This window comes from Meleagris gallopavo, chromosome 4 (assembly GCF_000146605.3).
Source record: "Meleagris gallopavo isolate NT-WF06-2002-E0010 breed Aviagen turkey brand Nicholas breeding stock chromosome 4, Turkey_5.1, whole genome shotgun sequence".
In the NCBI taxonomy this organism is placed as follows: domain Eukaryota; kingdom Metazoa; phylum Chordata; class Aves; order Galliformes; family Phasianidae; genus Meleagris; species Meleagris gallopavo.
In genome coordinates this window covers 68659642-68684025 of record NC_015014.2, presented here as the reverse complement: position 1 = coordinate 68684025, position 24384 = coordinate 68659642, and the positions used below count along the sequence as shown (strand labels likewise).

General features: G+C 43.4%; 1 protein-coding gene across 8 annotated transcripts in view; it reads left to right on the top strand.

The window, feature by feature from the left end:
- Positions 1–24384, top strand: part of REEP1 (receptor accessory protein 1) — a 61983-nt gene continuing 37599 nt past the window's right edge. For all 8 annotated transcript variants that reach the window (XM_010710608.3, XM_010710607.3, XM_031553240.1 and 5 more), the window contains exons 1-2: positions 1–48; positions 23329–23401. In XM_010710608.3, the coding sequence (XP_010708910.1) occupies positions 17–48; positions 23329–23401 (105 nt within the window). In that variant the 5' untranslated portion in view covers positions 1–16. The remainder of the gene's footprint in view (positions 49–23328; positions 23402–24384) is intronic.

Here is a 24384-nt window from a genome sequence, read left to right as displayed (position 1 = left end):
GAGAGCCAGCGGAGCCATGGTGTCATGGATCATCTCCAGGCTAGTGGTGTGAGTAGCCGCCGGCGATTCGCAGCGCGGGGATATTACGGGTGGGTTGCAGAACGCTGCGGAGCTGTCACGGCGCAAGGTGACGGGGTGAGCGGCTGCGGGAGAGCGCGGCCCCGCCGGTGGCTGCTTCGCCGAGGGAACGGGGCTTTGTTAGCGAGATCGGGCGGCCGCTCGGGCACCCCCGAGGACCCCCAGCCTGGGAGGGGAAGCGTGCGGCTCCGTACCCCTGTCCTCCGGTTCGTCCGTGCCCTGGTGCGGGCACAAATTCCCTGCAAACGCTGCCCGGGCGACAAGGAGATGTCTTCCCCCACCTGCCGAGATATTTCGCCCCGGCTGCCCCTCATGGCGAGAGATTTGGGAGGAAAAGGCGTTTTGGATGCCACTCGGAAAATGCGTGAGGAGGTGAGGTGATGCCGAAGGTGGGGCAGCAGGATGGCCGCTGTGGCACACGCTCCCATCTGAGCAATGTGGCTGCTGGAGGCTGCAGTGCCGAACCACACAGATTGTTCGGGGTTTTCTCTGTACGTAGAGCTTGGAGCTCAGGAGAACATCTCCCATGCTCTGAAGGCGTGGAGGAAGGTCTGGAAAGGCCTGTCAATTTCTTTGTCTGCGAGAAACATGCCATGAGGTTGCACCATCAGCGTGGTTCCATTAAGGCATTTTCAGGGTCTCATTTCTTGCATTTTGAGATGAGACAAAAAGAAAAACTCGATCTTAGCTATCTCTATATATCACAAAGGTGTTGGGGGGCTGTTGGATATGAAGGATTTGAAGGGTTCTAGAGTTGAATGTAGCCCCCAGAGACTTATGAGCTGGATTCAGCTGCAGTTGTTGCTAGCGTTGATGGGTTTGCGCTTCATTCAAAGAAAGCATGTTAGCACTGAAGTGATTTAATGTGAACGGTATAACTGCAGGTATCTCTTATAGCAGTGCAAGCTGTAGCATGTATTGTCCAAGGCTGCTTTTCTTTCCTTCCTTCTGGACTGATTTCTGCTTTGAAAATAATAATCATCGTGTAATCCAAATAATCCTCAAGAACAAGGAATGTCAAACGAGAGATGGTAATTTTGCTTGCATAGGTACATACACATTTCATCTTAGGCACGTGGACTGGGGTAGGATAGGAGTAGCACACAGAGCACTTGACATTGCATTCAGGTAATTAGCTGAGCATACAGACCTTCGCTTTGTCTGAGCAGCGTGTCACAGAATGGAATCGTGTAGTGGGTGGTACCAATTATTCCTTATGCTAGAATGTCAATGGCAAATGATAATTTGAACATGCTATTTAAATATTAGTCATAGTAATAGTTAAAAAACAGTAACATAAGGAAATCTTGTACAAGCTAGCCTTGATCACCACTATCTTAGCACCACCACTTAATGTATAACCCATCCTTTAAGGATGCTCTGCACCAGGAAGGTGTGGGTTTGTTATGATCCCAGCAACATCATAATGCCATAGAGTATTGCTTAAGATGCAGTTTACTGGGGCTAGCGTTGAAAAGAAAGAGAGGAGAACACTGGTAATCTTATGTCCCTGCAGATGCTGGGCAATGTGTGATGTGGACCAGCCCTTCTGGCTGGGTGCAGTGCACCATGCAGATCTGCCTGGGGGAGGTGACCTGACGTTTTGGTCTTCAGAGCAGTTATAGAGATTGCTTAAAAAAAGAAAAGGCAATTCTGTTCATCATTTCTACTGACAAATGAAAGGGATACGCACAGGAGAACTTGTTGCTGTACTTCTTATGACGACAAGGACAGGCAGGTGGTGTAACTGCTGCTGACTGCTATGAGCTTTCTCCAGGCTCCTGTGTTACAGTTAGCCAGCAAAGTTTATCCTGCAGCAAATCGTGGGCCAGAAGGCCAAACTGTACCTGTGGCATAGCACAGCACAACCTGTACCTGCTCAGCTTAACTGGTGTGTGGCTGCTGACTCCTCAATATACAGTGGTCTTCAGATTAGGATCATTACAAAGATCTAAACTGTGTAATCTGATTTCCTCATCTGATTATGAATTGTCAACTCATCCATCAGTACGGATGTGCTGTAAGTAGAATGGCCACCTGGTTTAGGCTTTTTTTTTTTTTTCATGCTTATTCAGCTTTCCTCCCTCTCATTCCTCCCCCTCCTCCCCCACCCCCCTTCAAACCTTGTTAGCTGATAAGGATTATGAGGGAAAATGTCATAGTATGATTTCATCATTTTGTGAGTCTTGCTTTCTGTTTTTAGGACTTCTGTTGGTCTATGTGGGATCTACCAATATGACTCAGCTAATAGTAAGAGCTCTAAAACAAAAAGCAAACCCTTGCTTTGGCTCTTGAATGCTTCATCATTTTTATTACCTCCATTGGTTTTCTGTGCTCTGTCGTTTTTAATTAGTGGGTATGTGATTCAGTGCATTTTTACATTTGGGGCTGGGTCGTACATTCCCTCAGCAGAGCGCCATGGCAGTTTCAAACAGTCACGCCTGTGATTTGATCATTACTGCTTCTGTCCTGGCAACTTCTGTTTCCAAAATGATGCTGAAGGAGGGCAGTGGGCAATCTCGCCCCTTCCACGTGAAGTCACGTAGCTGACTTTTTCACAAAGGGATGTCTGGAATCACTGTAGTTGTGACTGTTGCATCTTGGAGTCTTTGTTGCTTTGTTTCTGACAGTAACTGGAATGGGACCTCATCATGAGTTAATTACCAACCTTATTTATTCATCATCTTTGAGTACATCTCAAAGGACATCCTGGCACGTCTGTATTTCAGTTTCCTCAGCTGTGAAGTGAAGTGAACTGTGCTGAATTTGTCTTCCTTGAGACAGACCAGAAAGGAGCAGTGACAGGTCCTCCCATCTCCAGCTTACTGCCATTAATTGGAAAGGAGGTTCTTTTCACTTCAGATGGTAGGGAACACTTTAATAATGAAAACAGACCCCAAGTCCTTCTGCTAGAGTCCAATCTGGCTACAGCAATCATAGGTGATTAGAGACTTCCTATACTTTAGGCTGTTGTCTAAAAATATTTTAAAATTAAAAGTGGAATATATAAATTAAGCCCACTGTATTAACATAGAAATGCCTTTCCAATAAAGATGGGGGATAATAAAGAACAAAAGTGCAAGTTTCTGGAAGCTTGGCATGTCTTACTGCCTCTTGAAAGCCTTTCAGTGTGGAACACATCGCCGAGGAAGGAGATGTCAGTAGAAATGAGGTTAGATCAGACAGGTCATCGATAGCAGAGATGATAGTGTGGCTTACGGATTTGAGCTCCTGCCATTAAAAGCGCATTGCAAATGTTTATGACATTGTTTGCGGCAGCTTCAGATGTGTTCCCTGGGAATTCCCAGCTCTATGGGGAAATAACAGGGATTTGGGAATCTATAAGAAACATCCTTTCATCTGGCTGCTGGCTGGAAGTAGGTAGGTCTGAACAAAACAACATCCAGCAGTAGGCCTAGCGTGCTCCTGGCTGAGGCTGTGGGATGAGCTTGTGGTCATCTCCTTTGTGTACTGGGAAGTGGGAAGGGTGGACCGCCTGCAGTGCCAGTGGAATTTACTAAGAATGGTTACCTGTACCATAAGGTGGTGTAATCTCTTGGAAACACGTCTTGCACTGCTGATCTCTCACACAAAGATTCCCTGGTCCTGGTGGCTCCCAGCCTGATGTGCCACTGAGGCTTTGCTGAGGAGACAGAACCTGTTGGTGTAACTGACAGAGGAGCATCCAGCGCAGGTGCGACATTTGCTTTGCCCTTCATGTGAAATGTGAGCGTGAGGATCGCACTGCAGGGGATAACGCTGCCTGCTGCTTTGTCAACTGTGACCCAGATATTCCCTGCACAAGCACAGATGTGGTGGAAATGCTCTTAGCCCCAGTGGGGAAGGCTTTCTTGAATGTACAACCATACAACGCAGATGTTACCAGTCCTGGTTTGGTAAGGGAGGGTGTTTACCAGACTAGAAGTTGTGGAAAATAACTAAGGGGCTTGACCTTTGCAGCTGCCTTAATGCAGTACTTTCCTTTTAGGGGATCCACTCAATGTCACTGTATTAATGTACTTCCGAACATTAATTTAATCTTGGTTTTTGAGCAGTGTATTAATGAGAGTTGGCTGTTGGGTTTGGGCTTTGTTTTAAGAATTTGGGATGGATGTGGGAGGATGGAACAAAAATACAGACTTAGATGCTACCTGAAACAGTTAAACAGACAAGAGCTTAAATATTCTGAATAATGGTGCATTGCCTTCCAGATCCTCAGTGCTTCTATCAGTGTTATAGACAGCAGAATGCAACAGCCAAACTGCCTGTAGAGTTGGGCACTGCAATACTTACAAGAGGTTGCTTGGTCCCAGAAAGGAGATTCAGATCCTAGTTACTCAGCCTTGGTCTACTGGTGGCTGTCAGTCCATGAAAAGACAGCAGCTCTACCACAGAAACCCACCTGCAGACAATTATCAGTTATGCTGATTTAATTAAATAATAGATTTTTTTACTATATTCCTTAATTATAAGTTTTGCAATCATAACCGCTGATTTACAGTTTTGTAAAATATTCTTATTTGGACATTTTACCAATCCATGCTACTCATGCATCACCTATCCTTAAGCAACAGTGGGATATAAAATGAGCTGTATGTTTCTTTCAAAGGATCAGCTGGTCCAGTGATTAGATAAGGCTGAAGAAAAGCTCCTCCATGCTCTTACTGCAGTTAATGGAGGGAGACAGCCATCTCACAGAAGCTTCCATTAAAGATAATGCATTGAGTAAAGAGCTGGTAGGTCAAGAGGAAACAGTCAGTACAGAGAAGACAAAGAAGTGTGTGTAATCACACCTCCTACTTCTGGGTAGTAAGAGTGCATTTGCCTTTCTGCTTCCATGCTTTCAGCAGGCAGAGAGGCAGTATTTTGGGAACTTTCAGGCTGATCATAAAGGTAGGTGAAGAGTTGAGAGCAGTGCAGAAGAATTGGTCAGTTTGGTTTGCTGTTGACCCATTATGTGTCACAAGTTCTTCCAAGTCCTCACTGGATAACTGGGGTCTGAGTCTAGGCTTCTTTTTGTTTGGCTGCACTTGACTGTAACAAAAAGTGAGGGCTACTCAGCAGGTTTCAGATGGCTCTTGTTGAGATGGAATGGCTCAGTGGAGGGAAGGGTCTGAGTGAGCAAAGCTTTCACAAGCAAAATACCTGGCAAAATGTCACTTAATTCTCATCCTTTTCTTGTCACTCACATGCTATTTAGCTTGTAAACTCTTTGGGATGGGGACTTTAATTTAGTGTTTTTCATTGTACAGCAGCCTATGCAATGAGATTTTGTCCCTACCTGGTTCTCCTAAGTTCTGTAGCATTCTGAAGATAAATAACGTATGAATAAATGCAGTTCTGCCTTCCTGATGAATCATTCAAGGTCCTGTGCTCCTCCTTGTTGCTGTTACTGGTACAGTGTTCATGGTCTATGTTTGCATTTCACATACATAGAATAAGAGTAGTTTTTTGTTCTAAGGAGCTCTTAATTTAAATCGATGAAATACAGGCAAAGCAGACGGTGAAAGAAAGTGAATTAGAAACAACAAAACGAAAGGTGCATCTTTTCTGTCTGTGGTTTGTGTGCCACCTAAGAAAAGGATTGAGATAACAGGGTGCTCTGCTTATTCTGCAGGAAGGACCCAGAGAGGCACTCTGGACCTGGAGCAGCATGCCAGAACCAGAGAAATGAGTGGTGCTTTCTCAAGCTTTGCACACAAAGCAACTCTCTCATTCTGATAGGCATCACAGGGCAGGCATTTCTCCTTAGCGGTTTGTTTCTTGTAAACATATTCTGTGGAATATATCAAGGGGAGACAAGGGATTCAAATTTTATATAGGTGATAAAGCAGGGATCTGTAAACTGGCAAAAGCTGATATATAGTCAGAGAGGCAGTGATGGTACTGAAGGAAAGATGGTACAGTAAAAAGAAAAGAAGTAATGCTTACTTTTCAGAAGAGACACACTTATAGGAGGTAGAGGGTTTGATGTCAAGTTAGACTAATTGTGACAGAAGGACAGCTGACAGCACTGGCCTTATGTCATGCTTCTCCAATGTTTCTCCAAATGCTGCCTACTTACTTGCAGCAGCCCTTCCTGTTAATGTGCAAATTACTTCTAAACAGCCAATTCCAAAGAAGGAATCAATCAGCCAATGAATCAGGCTGCATTTGGGCTTTCCTCCTTCTCTCCAATGGTAAACTTTCACTCCGTGAAGCAGCAGATTTTGTGGGACAACAAAACCAGCACTGAAAAACCTATTTGTGAAGAGCTAGGAAGAATGCTCCTCGTGTCTGGAGTTTTGTGCTTTTTGGACTGGTCCCAGGGATGCCAAGGCAACATGTGTAGCCTGCCTTTGGATCTACAGAGCAATTCAATGCTATCAGCATCAATGAACAGTTGCAGCTCCTGCCCAAGAAACGCTTCTGTTCTGTTGAGTTCATACTGTTGCTTCCTTTCACTGAGCTCAGTTGAGCTCATTCACTGTATTCCTTGTTTCCAGGCTCTAAATAAGTATCTTTAGAGACAGCCAAAAAATGAAAGTAACTTCTTGCCTCGTGTTCTGAAGGGAGAATTTGTGAGCGGTGTAAATATGGATTTTGAGCGGAACTTTTCCAAGTCAAATAATCAAGAGTTCAGAGGTGCTCTGGGATGTTTTGTGTAGTCTGGCCCATCATGTAGCAGAGCTCAAGCAATGACAAAGGAGAGAAACCAGGAGGGCAACATGGGAAACTCAAGAACTGGATTGTGTCTGTGCATATCTAAACTTAGACTTGTGAGCCATCCCCTATTATGTGACCCACAAGAATCGGCTTGTCTGATCCTCAGTGTTAAGTCATCGTGAATAACACCATCTGGCTCCTAAAATCTATCTGTAGAATTCACGGTGACATTTGCAGGAGGAAGATGGATGCTGGAGCTGCACTGAGGCTGAAAGGCGTTGAGCTGGGTGATACAAATGGGTTTGCAGGGCATGCATGGCTAGGGAGCAAGCACAAGAGGTGGCTGTGTGGAAATGAATTGATGGTCAGTGGTTAGGTACCACTGAACACACACTTTTGCAAAAAACACACACCAACAAACAAAATCCACTATTTTAATTGTATTTTTGCTGCAAAAAGTAAAAAAAATAAAATAAGAGGGGCCATGGACATAGCAGATATAGACACTGAAATGTGTCACTTCAAGTGATCCATTTAGGTCTGAGCTGAAGCACGTTGGCAGGGCAGGCTGGGGGCAGTTTGCATCTTCCCTGGTGTAATTGTATCTGTTTTGCAGCTGGACAAAGGATTCCACTTTCCAGGTTTATTGTTTTCACTTTGCTTGTAAAGATTTTGGTCAAAACAGAAAGATGTTGCTATTTAAAAAGAACATTAATAATTAAAGTGAGGTACTCAGGAGAATATATTCCACAAAGCTGGATTTGTTGAATTTAAGTAGATCATAATAATTTCCATGGTAACACACTCTACTGTCCTATATACGGAAACAGTCTTTCTTGTAGGATCAAACACAGAGAGGAAGCTGTTATTTAAACCAGATACCTTAAAAACACAGAAAATGAAATAAGAGTAAATAATTTCCTGCATAAATGTTGTTGACATTTTCTCACTTTTGTAATATTATGCTAACCTCTTTTTATAGCTGTCAGACTGCAATCAGTCAAACAATCCCCTGCTGACTCTGGCTTAGGGAGAAACTGTAATCTAATGATCCTCTCTTAATATGTCATCGCTCTCCCTCTCCATACCTGTAGATGTATACAACTGTAACTGTTCTGTATCTGTAACAGTGACTATCTGAAATAATCGCATCTTGTCTGTTTTGTAGTGGAATTAGACTATGGAATCATAGAATCACAAGATTGGAAAGGACCTACAAGATCATCTGGCCTAACTGTTGATGCATAAGTGATGCATTGCCAAATTTTAACAAGAACTGCCACAAAAATTCCCAGTCTTTGCTTATAAACCTGAAGGATCAAGGGTGGATGTTCTGCAGACAGAGGGAATAAATAGCTGGAGAATAGCTCAATCACTTTCTTATTCCTAAGGCAACAGAAGGGCTTCAGAGTGCAAAAACAGGTGCAGCTCTGTGGAAGTCAGTGAGCGAAGTAAATCTATCCGATGAGAAACCCAAGGTTGTATCTGTAGCCTAGAATGGAGAGAGCCTTGGAGAGGGTGCCAGCTGGATCCTAAGAAGTTGCACTTTATGTGATGAAAATTGGCAAGTTCAAGACAGTAAAAGGCTTTTATTTCTTATGAGTCTCAAATTGAATTGATCCTGTCCTGTCTTTCATCTTAGTGTTGGGGATTTTATCACCAAATTGTCACATGGCTTTGCCTGTGCTTCAGCGACTGAAGAGCAACAGATGGGCCGACCCAAAGCCTGTCATCAGGGTATCTGTGACCTCAGTGCTCTGTGAAAGTTCACAACTGAGCTCTCTAATAAGCATTAGTGCCCACGGAAAGCTGAGGATGGGGAGTGTGACCACTTTCTCTTTAAATTGCTTGGAGGAATCTTCGTAGAACCATAGAAAGGCCTGGGTTGAAAAGGACCACAATGATCATCTAGTTTCAACACCCCTGCTATGTGTAGGTTGGCCAACCACCAGACCAGGCTGCCCAGAGCCACGTCCAGCTGGATGTCTTAATGCCCTGTTGCAGGCTGCCCCAGATATACAAACTACTTTGTTCCCAACAGGGAGAAACTGTTCTCTCTCATACTTCATACCTACACATTGCATGAAGACCTTCAGAGGCTGCCTCACATGGTTAGCGCTTTGCTTGTGTGATTTAAGATCCTGGCTGTCTTGAATCCGTTTCAGTGCTGTTTTGCAGAACTGGAAATCTCAAGAGTCTGCTGCCAACCCTTGCCAAGGGCCAAGAGGAGGTGCCATGTGACTGATATACAGATCCTATGCATACTTGTGCAGATTATTGCTGGATCAGATCAGAATGAACAGGGCTGGCTAAGAGACTACATGCAGCCAGACTGAAAGATCTCTGCTGCTATCCATGAGGCAGGGCGTGCATTCTAAGTGCGTAAGTACTATGCCAGATTTTGCATGGTACTGAAATCCAAACCACTTATCTTTTTTCCTGTGGTTTGTATGCAATTCGTGGTTAATCCCATGTAAATGTACTTCACACATCTCTTTTTTTCCCCTCTCTAGTATTTACTTATAGATTGGATATTTCCCCCTTTGCTATAGCATGCCCTGAACTTTCTGCACTCAGAGGTGCTCTACAGCCACAGCAATGGCTCTGTATTCATTCTTAATTATTATTCTGCTGAGGTTTGCAGATACTTGGCTGTAACAAATCAGATCCCTATTCAAAACGCTATTGTGCTTCAGATATATTCTTGAAATCAGGAAACCTCGATCCAGACAGTCAGTCCATAAATGGCTGCAGTCTGTAAAGAGGCAGTTCTCAGGGCACATTCAGCTACATGGTGTGGCTGAGACAATTAACCATTTCACTTCAAATAGCAATGCTTTGTTTCTGGAGAGCTGCACTTGCAGCACTGTCATCCTGTGTGAATCTTCTTGTCTGGGCAGGAGAACAAACATTGGATTGTGGCATTTAAACCAGCATATGACAATGAATAAGAAGTGATGGAAAAACATACATAGGATAGCAGGCGGTGTGGGTGTTCCCACCAAAAGTACAGGCTGCCTTCTCACGCAGCTGCCTGCTTAGAAATCTCTGTAATGGACGTAAGGCATTGGCTCCTTTTCCCTTGCTTCCCTTTAAAGTTATTTCTGTGAAGTCTCCATCTGGTTCCTAAGCCTCAGTTTATATTTCATGTTATATTTTGAGTAGCTGCCAGCTGCAAGTTATATATGTGTAAGAGAAGGTGAGAAGGGAAAGAAGGTGAAGTCACTAAGCCAAAAGAAAGAGAAAATTCAAAACCTTTACTATTCTGAGCTGTGCAATACGCTGTTTGTTGTTTTTTTTTTTTTATTCAAACCCTCAACAAAGAGGTTTTCCTCCCTATGTAAGGATATGTTTGTGTCATAGGCCCTGATCTGAGTGCATTTGCATTTGGGAAATGCAGCACAGAACAGTGGCATGGCTCACAGCTCTTATGTCTACTGCTCTCAGCCAAAGCCCAGAATTCAGAGAGATACGAGAAGTCTGGGAGAGATCAAAATTGAATGCAAATGGGAACGTGACATCTTCTGCCAGAACAAAGATTGAATAGCTGGGCAGCAGTCCTGCTGTCTGCAGCATATAAAAAAGCTTTAGTCAAAACCCTTCACCAAATCATGAGATTGCATTTGAAGTCATGACTTTTATAATATGTATATATATATATATATCTGTGCACTCTGATTTGTCCTCCATCCTGCAAGACTGTTTGCCTGTTCTTTTCTGAGAAACCATTAAGTCTGAGAATTTATTTGGAACAGAGATGTTCCTGTAATCACTTCCAAGAAATCACCTGATGAGATTAAATGAACAAATGTTAAGTATTGGTGGTTCTGAAGTACTGAGCAGTGCTCACAGAGTGAGGTCATCCAAGTATGATGATGGAGGTGATAAAAGCCAGCACAGAAACGTAGCCTGGAAACTGCAACTTCTGTTTCCAGGTTTGACTCTACTTGGGCTGTTACCAAGCTGCTGATTTCCAGTGGAGAAAAGCATTTAATTTCCAGCAAGATCGATGGAACCTGTAGATATTTATCATCTCTGAAAGCTGCTTGTTGTCTCAGGCTGCTCTAAAGATTTTTTCTCTCTGTCCAAAATCTATGAATTCCACTTGATGTAGTGAAGCTTTCTGTGTGAAGCCCTGTACTGTGAGATGCTTCGGTAGATACTGGTCCTCATTCTTAAGTCTTTCCTGAACTCTGTGTAATTAATTGTTGTCAAACTTATAAATCATAATGCAGTTAAATAGTCGTGGTGTCGGGGACATGGGTGGAAGCTGAAAGAGGCTCCTTCCTCTGTCTTATTGTGAGAGACCCCAAGCTGATTTGTTGAACACTACAGACATTGGAGTCTAGAGTCCTTCGTGTAACAGGAAAGTATCTGAGCTGTTAAACTTTAGGGAGAAGCTTTGGTAAGATAGGAAAATACCAGGAATTAAAGGAAGAAATCAGATGTTCACCAAGAAGTACCAAACCTGGAGATGTTTAGTGAAATAAAACAATCTGTGAGAAGCTGATGTCTTTGTTTGAAGCAGAGGAATTAAGCAGTGGGATGAATGATGTAGGAAAATTAATTAGAAGTGATTAGAGATTCCAGAGTTCAGAAGAGAAGCCTTGCATCTTGTGAGACATCCCTGGGTGCTGAATCAGCACGTGCCTGAATTCTAGTATTTCTTATACTTTTGTTCTCTTTGTTGAGCAAAGAACAAAGATATTTTAGATTCCTATGCAAACTGCATGAGTTATATCTGTCACATGCACCTGCAAAGGGAATTGTAAATCAGGACTTTTTAACCTTTGCTTGATTCTGGACAATATGCAAGCATTGCTGAGGGATCTACGTTTATTTTAAAGGCTATGCAGTAGTATCTCTTCCTAAGAGATGTAATAAAGGCATGAGACATTCACCCATGCAGTATGCTGTATGTTCCGAGCTCAAATGAGTGACTGTATCCTGCTCAGTGGCAAATGTAAGTTCTGCATGTCAGCAGTGCATGATCAGTGTCCAACTGGGGGAATACTCAGCTGAACCTCTGAGAAACCAGTCAGGAAAATGGGCAACAAGAACTTCCAAGGCTTTCTGAGAACTACTTGAGGATGGGAAGACTTAAATACATTGATATTTCTGTGTGTAAGGTCCTGCTATGCACCCAGCTGTGGTGCTGTAAAGTTTCTTTTAATTAATACGGCAGAGAAGTGAAAGCTTCTTGAATTGTATTTGTCCTCTTACAAACATAGGTGGACCCTTTGAAAATGCTGAGTATGTCTTAGTCTTGGTTTCATTAAACGCTTCTACATTAGAATCATAGAATCATAGAATTGCTCAGGTTGGAAAAGACCTTAAAGATGATTGGGCCCAACCACAACCTAACCACACTACCCTAACTAACAACCCTCTGCTAAATCATGTCCCTGAGCACCACATCCAAATGGTTTTTAAGCACATCCAGGGATGGTGACTCAACCACCTCCCCGAGGAGCCTATTCCAGTGCTTAACCTAGAAAATACAGTTCTCCAACTTTTAAAGGTAGAATTTAGACACCGTGTCGGAGATTGTAATTTACAGAAACCCATTAAATCAAGTTTCTACTCAAGCAAGGCTTTGTTGGACATTGCAGCCTCTGACCCTTTTAAAAATGAGCATTGCATGGCTATTAGATGTGTGCATGGATAATTTCCTTTCTTTTGCTGGAGCTGGGAACCTCATGGAGAAAATAAGTATCGTTTTATCTCCAAATACATGCTGTGGGCTACAGAGTTAGGCATAGAAGTAAATAAGCTGATAATGACGTCTGTGCTAGTGGCTTTATGCAAGAGTGGATCATGCAGCAGCATTACCATAAAACCATTACCTTTTATTGTGATGCTGCACAGTAAATGACACAAGGGACTGTAGAGATAAGGGGACATGCAGCAGTTCTTCTGGCTCACAAAACGTGGCTAAGCAAGAGGAAGGAAGAAGTGTTCATGAATATTTACTGTAACTCCCTCACAACCTTTTTTAATGTCTTTGGCTATTGGTGACAGGTCCACTATAAATCCCAAATTAAGACAAGGTGGTACTATTCTTTACATACTTCCATTGGCAGTCAAGTTTTGTTTTACAGGTAGCTAAGCAAGGAGCATTTTGAGAGTCCTGCTACAGTGAGACATCTGGTAATGCCACAGCAGATCTCCTGGCTAGCTCCTGGGAGAGAGCTCTGCTTGCAAAGTGAAGGATGTGGTGTAGCTGAGCAAGGCAGTTCTCCAAACAGCAAGGAAAAAATTCTTTGTCATTGAGGGAGAGAGCTCTTCTGCACCTCTGATGAAAGGAAGGGCACTGCATAGTTCTGATCTGGATATGTGGTTGTTTTAGTGAGAGATTTAGCCTGCAGATTCAGTGAATTTTCCCCTCTGTTTGGCAGTTGAGAGGCAGTGTCTGGCTTGAATACGTGTCCAGTTTGGGTCTCCCTAATATAAGGACACAAATAACACACTAAGTGACATCTATCTTAAGGGTTTTGCTCTTCTCAGATAGGAGAGTGTGGGGAAGACAAGCATTTACAATGATTTGGTGTTGATGTCTTTACTATTTAAGTTGCTGTTTGTTGATACTAAGGAAAATAGACTGAATACACACATCTGGCAGGAAATCTCTGCTGCTTCTTGGGTGCTGGGGGAGCCTGGTTCCTCTGGAGTCAGCCCTGGAGGATGTTCTTCCACTCTCCTGTGAGTGCTAACGATGAAGCTCCTTGGTGGCAAGTGTTGGCTGTTCCCTATATTCAGGAGGACTTCAGTGCATTCAGTAGGTATTTTACATTTTAATCATTGTGAATGGATACATGAACAAGTAAGATGTGAAACAAGGCTGAACAGAGTGCCAGAGTAGCTTCATGTTGGCATGCCTTCCTATCAGGTGTGAACTTTAGTCTGCTGTCTGCCCATGCATCCCATAATAAGTATCATACCCCTCTAGGCAGAAAATGTTCTGGTCTGTAGGGTGCTCAGGAGACCCTCTTCCATTGACTCTGTGAATGGGTGTCAGTCCTGGGGCTGGGTTGGAGTGCCTCTGTGCTCCTTTGTGTGTGCAGAGCCCAGCTTTTTATCATCTATCTTAATGCTGTGATTTAGGATTATCCACTATAAGGTCATTTTTCTTCTAATTTATTTTAATTAGAGGCAGATAATTTCGCTGGTAGTTGAAGCTGAATTCAGAGGTGTAGCCAGCAGCTCTGCCTGATTGTTTGTTAGTGACCCATGGCTTCAGTACAGAGGATCGTTTGCTTCTGATTTCCTTCCCTTCATGCCTAGGCTAGACTGGAGGCTGCTCTGTATCAGCATAGCTCCAGCTGGGGATCTCTCCCTCCTTGTTTATCTCAGTGCACCATGCATTTCATTAAGATACTGTTATTATCCATATAAAATGGGAAGATTAAAAAGGATGAATGAAATGAGAAATGACCCTAGAGGAAGGAAGTCTATTAAATCCACGCTAGAAATTCTTGTAGAATGCATATGAGAAAAGACTAGGAGTCTGCCTTTTTAAAGCTGTGTGACAGTGTCTCATTTTCTTTACTTGTGTTTTAAATTATGCTGGTTAAAAGGCAGGTGCCCAGCCTTTCCCTAAAATGTTGCTCTAGTGGCCAGTAGAAATAGCAGTCTGTGTCTGTGGGCCATAAAGAGAAGTGTGTTTTGCACGGCCCGTGAACTCCCTGCAATGTTGCAGCTGTTAAATATAGCATGTGACATTCTGGTGCCACTGCTAACGAAAGGATCGAGGTGGTCTGAAGATTGTGATGTTACCTGTAGAATCATCTTGCTTTCCTTTTCCTACTCTGCTGCTTTAAAACTAGAGTTTAAAACTGGGCATTGTCCATATCCTGTATATTTTCAAGTGGGCGTCACTGTCCTTACCATTTAAAATAGAGATAAAACATCAATAATCAATGAAATAATCAATGAAAGTGCAACCTGCTTTACTTCTCAAGTCACTGATAAAGCCCTTTGAAATCCTTGTTTGAAATGTGTTATTGAAATGAGGTGTTTTCTTTTATTTTTATTTTAAACTTAACTAGAGGTTGGACACCCAGGTCTGGAATACTGTGGTTAAGTCCAGTGTGGGTCCACGTGTTTTCAGTATGGCTGGTCCCTCTTTGGTGGTCTGGTTTTTTGAGTTAATGTTGTAGAATCATGAGAGAGATAAAAATTAAGGTTGTACTGATGGAAGGAGTTTGTTGTTCATTTACTATCACATTTATAGAAATGTCCAGAGAGCAAAATGATTTTCTCCTCAGGCTGTTTTACACCGAGCTTACCATGACCATACCTGATCCATGTTCCATGCTGAACCGCTCTTCTGGGCTACTGTAGAGATCAAACCAAGGTTTTCCATGCTCTTTCTGGAACTTGTGGAGGTCTGTTAGTCCTGGCACTCTAAGCAGCCTCAGGTCTGCTTGATTGTATTGGCACAGGCTGCTCATGGAGGTGGTGGGGTCACCATTCCTGGAGGTATTCAAGAACTGTGGAGATGTGGCACTGAGGGACGTGGTTAGTGAGCATAGTGGAGGTGGGTCGGTGGTTGGACCAGTGGTCTTTTCTGATCTTAACGATTCTGTGATTCACTGATGATTTGTATCAGCGGATTGAACCATTGGTATCCCAGAACTGATTGTTTCCAAGAGAAATCAGTATTTTTTCAGAGTTCTAGCTGAGTATTTGGGCCAAAGAGGCCTTTTCCTCTGATTTTTTTTTCTTTTCTTTTTTAATTATGTTGGTCAACTAAAATATTCCTTTCACTTGATTATGCACTTCTGTTAATATTCTGTCTATGGGAAGTCAAAGCAACATTGCTCTAAGGAAATAGAGTTGCAGCTAATTTGATGAACTATAGTTGGATGTAATTTGTCATTCCTTTTTTCTGTCCCATGAGTCCAAGACTAGAAGTCCAAAGCTGCCTTTCAGGGAGGAACAGACTAACAGGAGCTTTTGCATTTCTCTCCATCTCCTTGGCCCATGGCAGCACTTAAGGTTGGATGGTGAAAACCTTCCATGGCCTGAACAGAGTTGTAGGATACACAGTGTACAGTTATGTTCTAAATTGGGATTCCTGCATGTAATTGAGTTTGCTGAAAGTTGATTCACATAGCATCAGTTAAAATAACTCCAAAGTAATACTTGCAGCACAGTTGTTGTGGTTTTAAATGAAAATAATGCAGATTCTTTGTTGCTGTGTGTCCATATTGTATAGTCCTTTTAGCCTAAAAATGAGTTTGCTTAAGTTATATATCTTGTTCTTTTCCTTTTTGTCCAATGAGCCTGCCATAAATCTGTATGCGAATTCACAATACAGATTTTAAACCATCTGTCATTTCTGGAATATAATGTCAGCGCTTCTAAAAAAGCTTTTTTCCACATAAACATCCCCCTCTCCAGAGTCAGAAAAAAACAGCCCTTCCCATTTAGGTTTCAAATTGCCATTTGTTTGGCTTGGAAAAAGGCAGGGGTCTCAGAGCAGGAAACACAGGGACAGTACTGGGTAGGGAAAACATCAGCAGCACACAGATGCTGAGCACTGCCTTGGTGGAGCTGTGAAGACCAGACCCGGTCACATAGCAGAGAATGTTTCCTTCTCTAAAAGGTGCAGATTTTACTTCCCTCAGTATTAAATTCTAATGAATTATTTCTCCTCCAGAAAGGCCTGAATGAAGCAGTGCAAGGGCTGGGACAGAGCTTAGTACTTTCTCCTCTGGTCCTACTGAGCTGAAGCACTGGAAAAGGAGAAGTAGTGACGAGGTGAATGCCGTCGGGGCCCACAGAACACTATCTCTTGCAGGCAGCTGCTCAGAGACTGATGCATTATGCCAGGCACAACGTTCTTATCAACTCACAGCTTCCCACCCGCGGGCCAGGGCCCTGTATCACCCTGGCATGCTCTCTGGACGGATCCTTCCTTCCAGTGTTGCTTTGGCCCATCTGCATGGGCCAGGCAGCTGCACTGAAGGAAGCGCAAAGTAGAACAGAGCGGCTCGGTTACACATCTACCTGCAATAAATTTTGCTTCTTAAAATAGCTGCAGAGCTATGAGAGATTTTTATGGCAGTCCTGCAGACCTTTTCTATCCTGAAGGACTGTAAAGAAAGCCTGGAAGTGTCAATGTGCATGTAAATAAATGCAATTCCACCTGAGTTTGGAGGCAGCCTGGAACAACAGCTGGGAAGAGGAGAGTGCCTTCTTAATCTTGGTTGGGTTTTAAATATGACATCTGAGGTTGTAGATATATATGTGTCAGCACTGTGAGACACTTCACTGCTTGTGGTTTTAGGAAGAGCAGAGTTAAGTGCATTATCTTAACGATCCTAGTATTTTACAAGGTCTGTCCATCTGCAGTGTTGTTATTTTTGCATTTCTGTCTTCTGCCTGTAACAAGAGGTGGAGCAGCAGGGAAAAGGGAACCATATTTGCCTTCTTTTGACGTGTCTTGATGTGGGGTCTTAAAGGGAGTAAGAATAATGCCAAAGCTTCTTCCTCTGCTTGCCACTCACTCCCAACTCATAGCCTGTGTGTGCCTGGCCCTCTCCCAGTTTCCATCTGAGGAGTGCCCTGGCTGAGGGGGTAAAAATATGGAGAGGAGTATGCTCTGTCTGGGGAGGATCATGGCTGCTTAATTTAGAAGCACTGAGGACAGCCCTTGCTCCTACTATTTCTGCCGTAAGCACAGTTGGCGTCCCTTTACCCTGCAGTTTCACCAAACGGAGTGATTATGTTTCACCAGCCATGGTGGAGTGGATGGCTTCTGTAGTAGCCTGGCAGAGATGTCAGCCATGGATCTGGATGGGAAGCTAGGACACTAAATTCTTCCGTCTTCTGTTCTCTTGGTGCCTCGGGACACCTGGGACAGGGGAGGAGGACCATTTGTGGCACTCCTGGAGTCTCTGAAGGACAGCTGCAAAATGACCACAATGAGCTTGCTGGTGCCATCTCCCAAGGAATACCAGCCTGGAACCTCCCATGTGCAGCTGGTGCTTCCTCTGCCCAAGTCCCATTTTGGATGTCAGAATTGGCTTGGCAAGTGACCCACATTAACCCCATCCCCGCCCTTGTGCATAGCTTGTTTTCACATTCACAACTGTTGGATTTGTACTGAGCAAATATGGTACAAAGACAGTGCTGTTTAATTTCAATCTGTGTCACTGTGTGAACGTTAATTAGGACTGATAATAAGGGACCCTAACCTACTGGCACTCTTCTCAACAGTTTCAGCAAGGAACATTGATGTGGCAACAGCTCAGCTGCTGCTTCACATGTAAGAAACATGCACTAGCCAGCAAACATGTCGAGGAAATAGGAGATATTTCAGCAATTCCTGCATGTGTCCATCCCTGTGTTTGAACAGAAATTTGTTGTCTTGGCTGCTGTGTGCTGATGATGTGGAAACATTAGTTATTTTGGGGAAAATAAGGGCTGTTCTATTTGTGTTGCAGTGCTCCGATGTTCTACGTGTTTGGGCAGCCCAACCACGGATGGCATGGTAACAGGATGAACAAAACTTGGATGGCTTGGGATATGGATGGTGTATTGCTGGTGTATTTGTAAGAGCAGGTTGCCATTCAGAAAATATGAATTTGCAGGCATTTCTGGAGGTTACCTCTGAGTCCTGGTCAGTTCTCATGGAATTCTCTGAATGTTTCCATTTATTTCAGTGAGAGCTGCTGTGATGTGATAGTTAATGTTACATGCAGATGACCATAGGATCAGGTCCCTCATGAGGAAAACAGCATCTTCAGAGCTCAAGATGTTGAATTAAGCACTCCACAGTCTTCATCCCCGCTCTGATGCTGATCCCTGAGCAACGAGGGATAGGATTTAAGATAATTGTCCTATGCTTGTTAACCTGTGCTCTGTGAAGGCCAGACTGCAACACTAGCAGATCCAGAGAAGGAATACAAAGAACATAACAGCAAGGGCTGACTGTGGCTCTGCTGGTAAGGGGAGACAGAAGGTTTGGTGATGGTGCAGCTGCTCCCCTGTTATATGACAGAAGTTACTAAAGAGGAACCAACAGCTCCATTGCTTTACCACTCCCCTGATAGTCAGGAAACCCTACAGCATGGGAAGCTTCATCCCTTTTTGTGTCATTTAGGGGTGAACTTAAACAATGAAAACAAAATCCAAACCCCAATCCTAAGTAATGTAATTGAATAAATAAATACAAATAGTCAGTTCCACAGACTAACTCATGGTGATAGAGTTTCTCCCCTTCTTTTTTGACTTAGTTCTCTTGATTTAGTTGAGCATCCACTTAAGCATCAGGAGCAGAAGAGCACTTGCCTTTTCTTTTCCATGCTCTTCGGCTGTTTTGGTGCTTCACTGTTTTAACCACTGTCTTTGCTGTAAGAGAAACAGTGGCAGCACAATTGCTCTTATGGATCCTCCCCAGTGCACTTCCATACATGTTCTTTGCCCTTTTCCTTTCTCCTTCATCTACTATATCTCTTTTGATAAAGAATGGCCAGAAGTGCATGTAGCATGTAGCAGACTGGGACTGCTGCTGATGTACCTAATAGGATTATAAGACTTTCAGCATTAATCTTTATCTTGCTCCTCAGGCAGACTAACCCTCTACTTAGATTTTTGCCTCCTGTTGCAGAATCAGCTGACTCTTCAGTGATTTCTTTACAGCTGCAGCTTTGTCCTTTTTCAAGGCCATTATAATCGATGGAGACTTCCAGCATGGAGCACTGCAAGTTGTTAGGCTGTTGTGGCTATTTGTTTAGTGTAGCAAGGGAACTTTTCCTTTTTCACTGATGAATATCACAATTTCCTTGACTTTTCTTATACCCTGAAGGTTTGTGTCTGTTTTATCCCAGACTTCAGAGACAGATCTCTGTATCTTCTATATAACACCACTACGTGAAGTTGAAGAATGTCTGCTTCTGCTTTTTGCATAGAAGATAAAGAGCTAAGGCTTCCCAGGGTACACAGCTCATTCAAAAGAGGCATGAAAGATGGAAATGGGTGGAGAAGATAGGCTGACTCTGTATTTGTAGCCTGGTTTCCTAAGGAAGTGAGGCTTAAACAGTCTATTTTTTACCTGCTTCTAACTTGGATCCGTAAAGCAATTTCAGCCAAACTAGAGGTCAGAGAGGTCTCACATACCAAGTTTTTTTTTATATCATTTATAAAAATCACCTCACAGAATCATAATATTTCCCAACTTGGAAGGGTCCCACAAAGATCACGGAGTCCAACTGCTGGCTCCACACAAGGCTACCTAAAATCCAAATCCTGCGGCTGAAAGTGTTGTCCAAATGCTTCTTAAACTCTGGCAATCTGGGGCCAGGCCCACTGCCCTGGCAGCCCGTTCCATGCTCACCACCCTTGGTGCAGACCCTTTCCATAACCCACAGCTGCTCCTCCCCTGACAGCTCCATGCCGTTCCCTCGGGCCCTGTTGCAGAGCTGCCTGTGAGGAGCTGTAGCTGCCATGAGGCCTCCCCTCAGCCTCCTCTTCTTTAGTCCAAACACACCAATTGCTGGACAAGAGAGCAGCTCACAGCAGTATCTGCCAGGAGTTAAAAGCTGCTGTGCTAACTCTGCAGGTAGGCCGCAGATTTTGCCTTGCGACCTGGCGTGCAGCAGCCAGGCAGTCAGTCTAGGCCAGAGAGGCACTGGTACAGGCTGTCCAGTGATGTGGTGGATGGCCCATCCCTGGATACTTTCAAAACCAGGCTGGATCAGGCTCTGAGCACCCTCATCTAGCTGTGGATGTCCCTGTTCATTGCAGGGATGTTGGTCTAGATGGCCTTTAAAGGTTCCTTCCAACTCTAAGGATTCTATGGAGTGGAGAAGGAAGGAGCACAGGAGATCTGGGATGTGGGAGAAGACACTGAAAGAAGAACAGAGTAAGAAGCTGTTTGCTCTGCAGTCATTTCCAGTCACTACAAGAAAGGAAGGACTAAGGTGGGACGTTAAAAAACCATCAGTTGGTAGGAGCAACATTTTTCAGGCACTGGAAGGGGAAGGTAAGAATATTACTTCAGTTTGGTCAGCAAGGGTGACCTGTGTGCATGAGCAAGGAAGAGTTTTTAACACTGGCTCATTTGGGTGGGGGGGTGAGGATCAGCACTCCTCATTTACTAGCTGCACAAGGAAGACTTAGACAAGAAATGACTTGGTGGTTTGGGCAGAGAGACCAAGAGTCAAACTTGTTCTTGTGTTTACTATAGAGAAGGAACAATTTGGCAGTGGTTTGAGTATGAGGATGGAAGAAAATAACTACATTGCATGGGAAACATGGATGACGGGGAAGAGAGAAGTATTGTTTTCAGCTGTGGGATTGAGCTGTGTTAGATCAGTTGTACTCCAGCCTGATCCAAAGCCCAGTGAAGCCAGTAACCTCAAGAGATGCTGGAAGAAGCCCGTGGGCAGGTGTTTGTCTCCATAACTCCGAGTGCAGTTTAAAGAAATGCCTTTTATCTTCAGTTTGTATGGCGTACACAGAGAGCCTCCAAGCCACGCAGTAAGCTACAGCAATGGCAGGCTGGGATCCAACATTCCTTAAAATAGCTTTCAGTCTGGTAAACCATAACAGTTATAAATGTCCATATATGCACACAGCATGCTACAAAGCAAATCAGTAAAACTCTCAATCTCCAATTTAGGCAGAGCGCATCATCTCATTAACAGTCCTTTGCATATGCAAAAGCATTGCACAGTTTCCTTCCCTTGCAGGAGCTGTTTCCAGTGCTTATGGCTGCAATTGGTCTGAGTGGTCCTGTAAACTGTTTGCATCTTCACCATCCAGTTACTGTCTGCTACCAGCACAAACTGAGGAAATGAATATCAATCATTCAGTGATTATTTGCAGGAAATAAAAGCACGAGAGAGCAGCCTGCCTGGGCTGAGAAGGAAGGATAGAAATGTGGTACTCTTTATAAGTAGAACCGAAAATATGATTCATGTGTTTGGCTGTTTTATGAAATATTGTGAAGCTCTTTTCCTTTTGTGAGCACTAATTCTTTGGCTTAGCTTCTGCTGCTGTTGTACTCAAAGGGAATATTTGTTACTAGCTTCAGTGAGAACAGGATCAAGCCATTGTCTGTGTGTTTTTCCTTGCCTTAACTGGTGTTGCTGTTTGTTAAGATATTTCAAGGGTGAACAATGCGTTTGATTTCCCAGAATCTTTCTGAGCACTCATAGCTAATCCCTGCATCCAGCAGAGCCCCTGTGGGTGTGAAATAGACTCTGAGCTGGCTGTTTCCAGCCGAGCTTTTTGAAGCCTCTGTAAAATACTGACTCTCCTCATTTACTAGCTGCTTTTCTGAAGTCTGCTTTGTGCTTTGGGTTTTGCTAAGCTATGCTACAGTAAGCATGGTGAATAGTGGGCAGATTGTCTTCGGTCACTGCTCTGGAAATCAAGATGTATGCTGGCTCACTTAATTTCTTCACGAATACCTTCTTGAGCTACGGGAAGTACAATGGTGCACCATATCCCAGAGTGTTAATTTTTAATGTCTTATGCATTTAATGGACTCGACTGTAATTATGAGTCCCACGGCACAACAAATGCTACTGGCAGAGTGAAAAAGACCACTGCAGGTCCATGTGGTCCACAATTAGGAATGGAAGCATTGATCATTTCCACTCCCAAGAGCAGCAGAATGGGATGTATGAATTTAAAACAAAAGCTCCAATGGAAAGAAAGGTATATGCAAGGCAATAAGCATTCTCCTGCAGTCTATTAAATTCAGACTTTGCAGCATCATCCTGCTGCATTAAATAAAACTGAAACCTGGGCAGGGCAAAGTGGTTTTGACAAGCCTATGCCTATGTCCAGAATAATCAAAGTGAATAAGCAGCCAGGCAGCAATGCAGACAGGAGTTAGTATAGAAATTTCTCACTGTTGTTCTTTTTTTCTCTATATGGTGTTATTTTTAAGTTAAGAATCCTTATTTCTTTCTTACACAAAACCTCGATGCTGACAGCACCCTTTTCAGACTTAGAGCTGGAAGGAAATTGTCTGAAACAGAGGAGGTCTGGCATTTTTAGGGCAGATCCCATTGGCGTATCTGGTTGGGCAAATTCTTTCTTGTGTGATGAGCCCAAGTGGACTTCACAGAGCAGCACTGGACTCTTCCTTTAGCAGATTTAATATAAGATAAGGCTGCAGCATTCGAACCCTCAGATTTGAACCCTCGGATGCTGCTTTGCCTTCTGTCAGCTTGTCAGAGTTTTGAATGGAGGTGGAAGGGATTTGAGATAAATGATTCTCATTTTGTCCTGCCTCTGAAAACCATACTCATATATCCCTGGTGTTACACTGGATTATTTTGAAATCAGGTATTTCATTTCCTTTTTAAGGCGTAGTCATCTTTTGTTGTATAACTCATAATGTACAGCTATGGAAACCATTCTGAAAGGAAAGACAAACTGAATACCTGAATTACACGGATGGCAATGATTTCTCTGAATGCAATGGTACAAAATCAGTGCTGTACTATACTTGGTGCACTCAAGCTTAAATCAGATCCTAACAATTTTGCTTGTGCAAGAAACAGATATAACAAGTCAAAAATATTAGTACTTCTCTGTGACAGGAAATTAAATTGATTTGTTTGTTGTTTTTTTTTCCAGGCTTATATTTGGCACTCTTTACCCAGCATATTATTCTTACAAAGCCGTGAAATCAAAGGACATCAAAGAATATGTGAGTAATGAGATTTATGGCTGTGCTGCAGGATTTGTTTTCTAAAATTGCTCCTCACCAGGTTATAAAGGTGTCACCTGTATTCTCACACAGCATGGCAAGGGGATGTCTGCCCTGAAGGTGGACTGGCTGATTGCTAGGCACAAGTCTCAGATAAGACAACTGAGGTTCCTGCTTCTGACTCCCCTGCAGAGCCAGCGTGCCCTTTGACAAATGCATGCTATTCCTCTGGTTCTGTGAGCTATATACAACAGACTTAAAAGGTGTTTGGCACCCAGAGCTTTGCATGCTTTCCTTTGTTTCTGAAGAGCAGCCTAAATCAAAGCCTTTTCAAAAAGCCTTGAAGCTTTAGCTGCTCATTCTAAACAAGGATCAGAAGAGGCAACTTGAAGCGCCTGCAACTGAATCCGCAGAGACACTGATAGAAACATCATTCCTTGTGGAGAGACCTATTTACAGACAGGTCTGGCAACTGGTTGTGCTGTTTTGTCCTTTTAATGACAAATACCTTCATGGACCCAGTTTCTAAACAGAGATGGGCCCATTGGTGAAAGTGAAATGTGGGAGAATTGAAACCACTTGGACGCTGTTGGGGTCCTGTAGGATTTATAGTGCCCCGCACAACGTAAGCTCTGTTAAGTTTGCTGAACCCAGCTCAGCCTCCTGATCTTGGCTCTTCAATCCTCTCAGCATCTCAAGGATAACAAGGCTGTTTTCTCCTCTGGGTTGCAGCCTTGATGGCTATCCTATTATGTCCTTTGAGCAAGCTCAAACTGGGTCTCACAGCGGCTGCTTAGATTTTTTCCTTTTTATCATCTCCATTAGATAATGTGGATATTTTGAGAAAATGGTTACGGAACACATCAGGTGTTGCCTTTCAGCCCTTGCACTGCTGTGCTGATTCTCAAGGTTTGTGTACCCCTTGGTTAGAGGTGCTAGGATGGATAGTAGCAGCCCCATCAGTGTCTACCACTGATAAATTA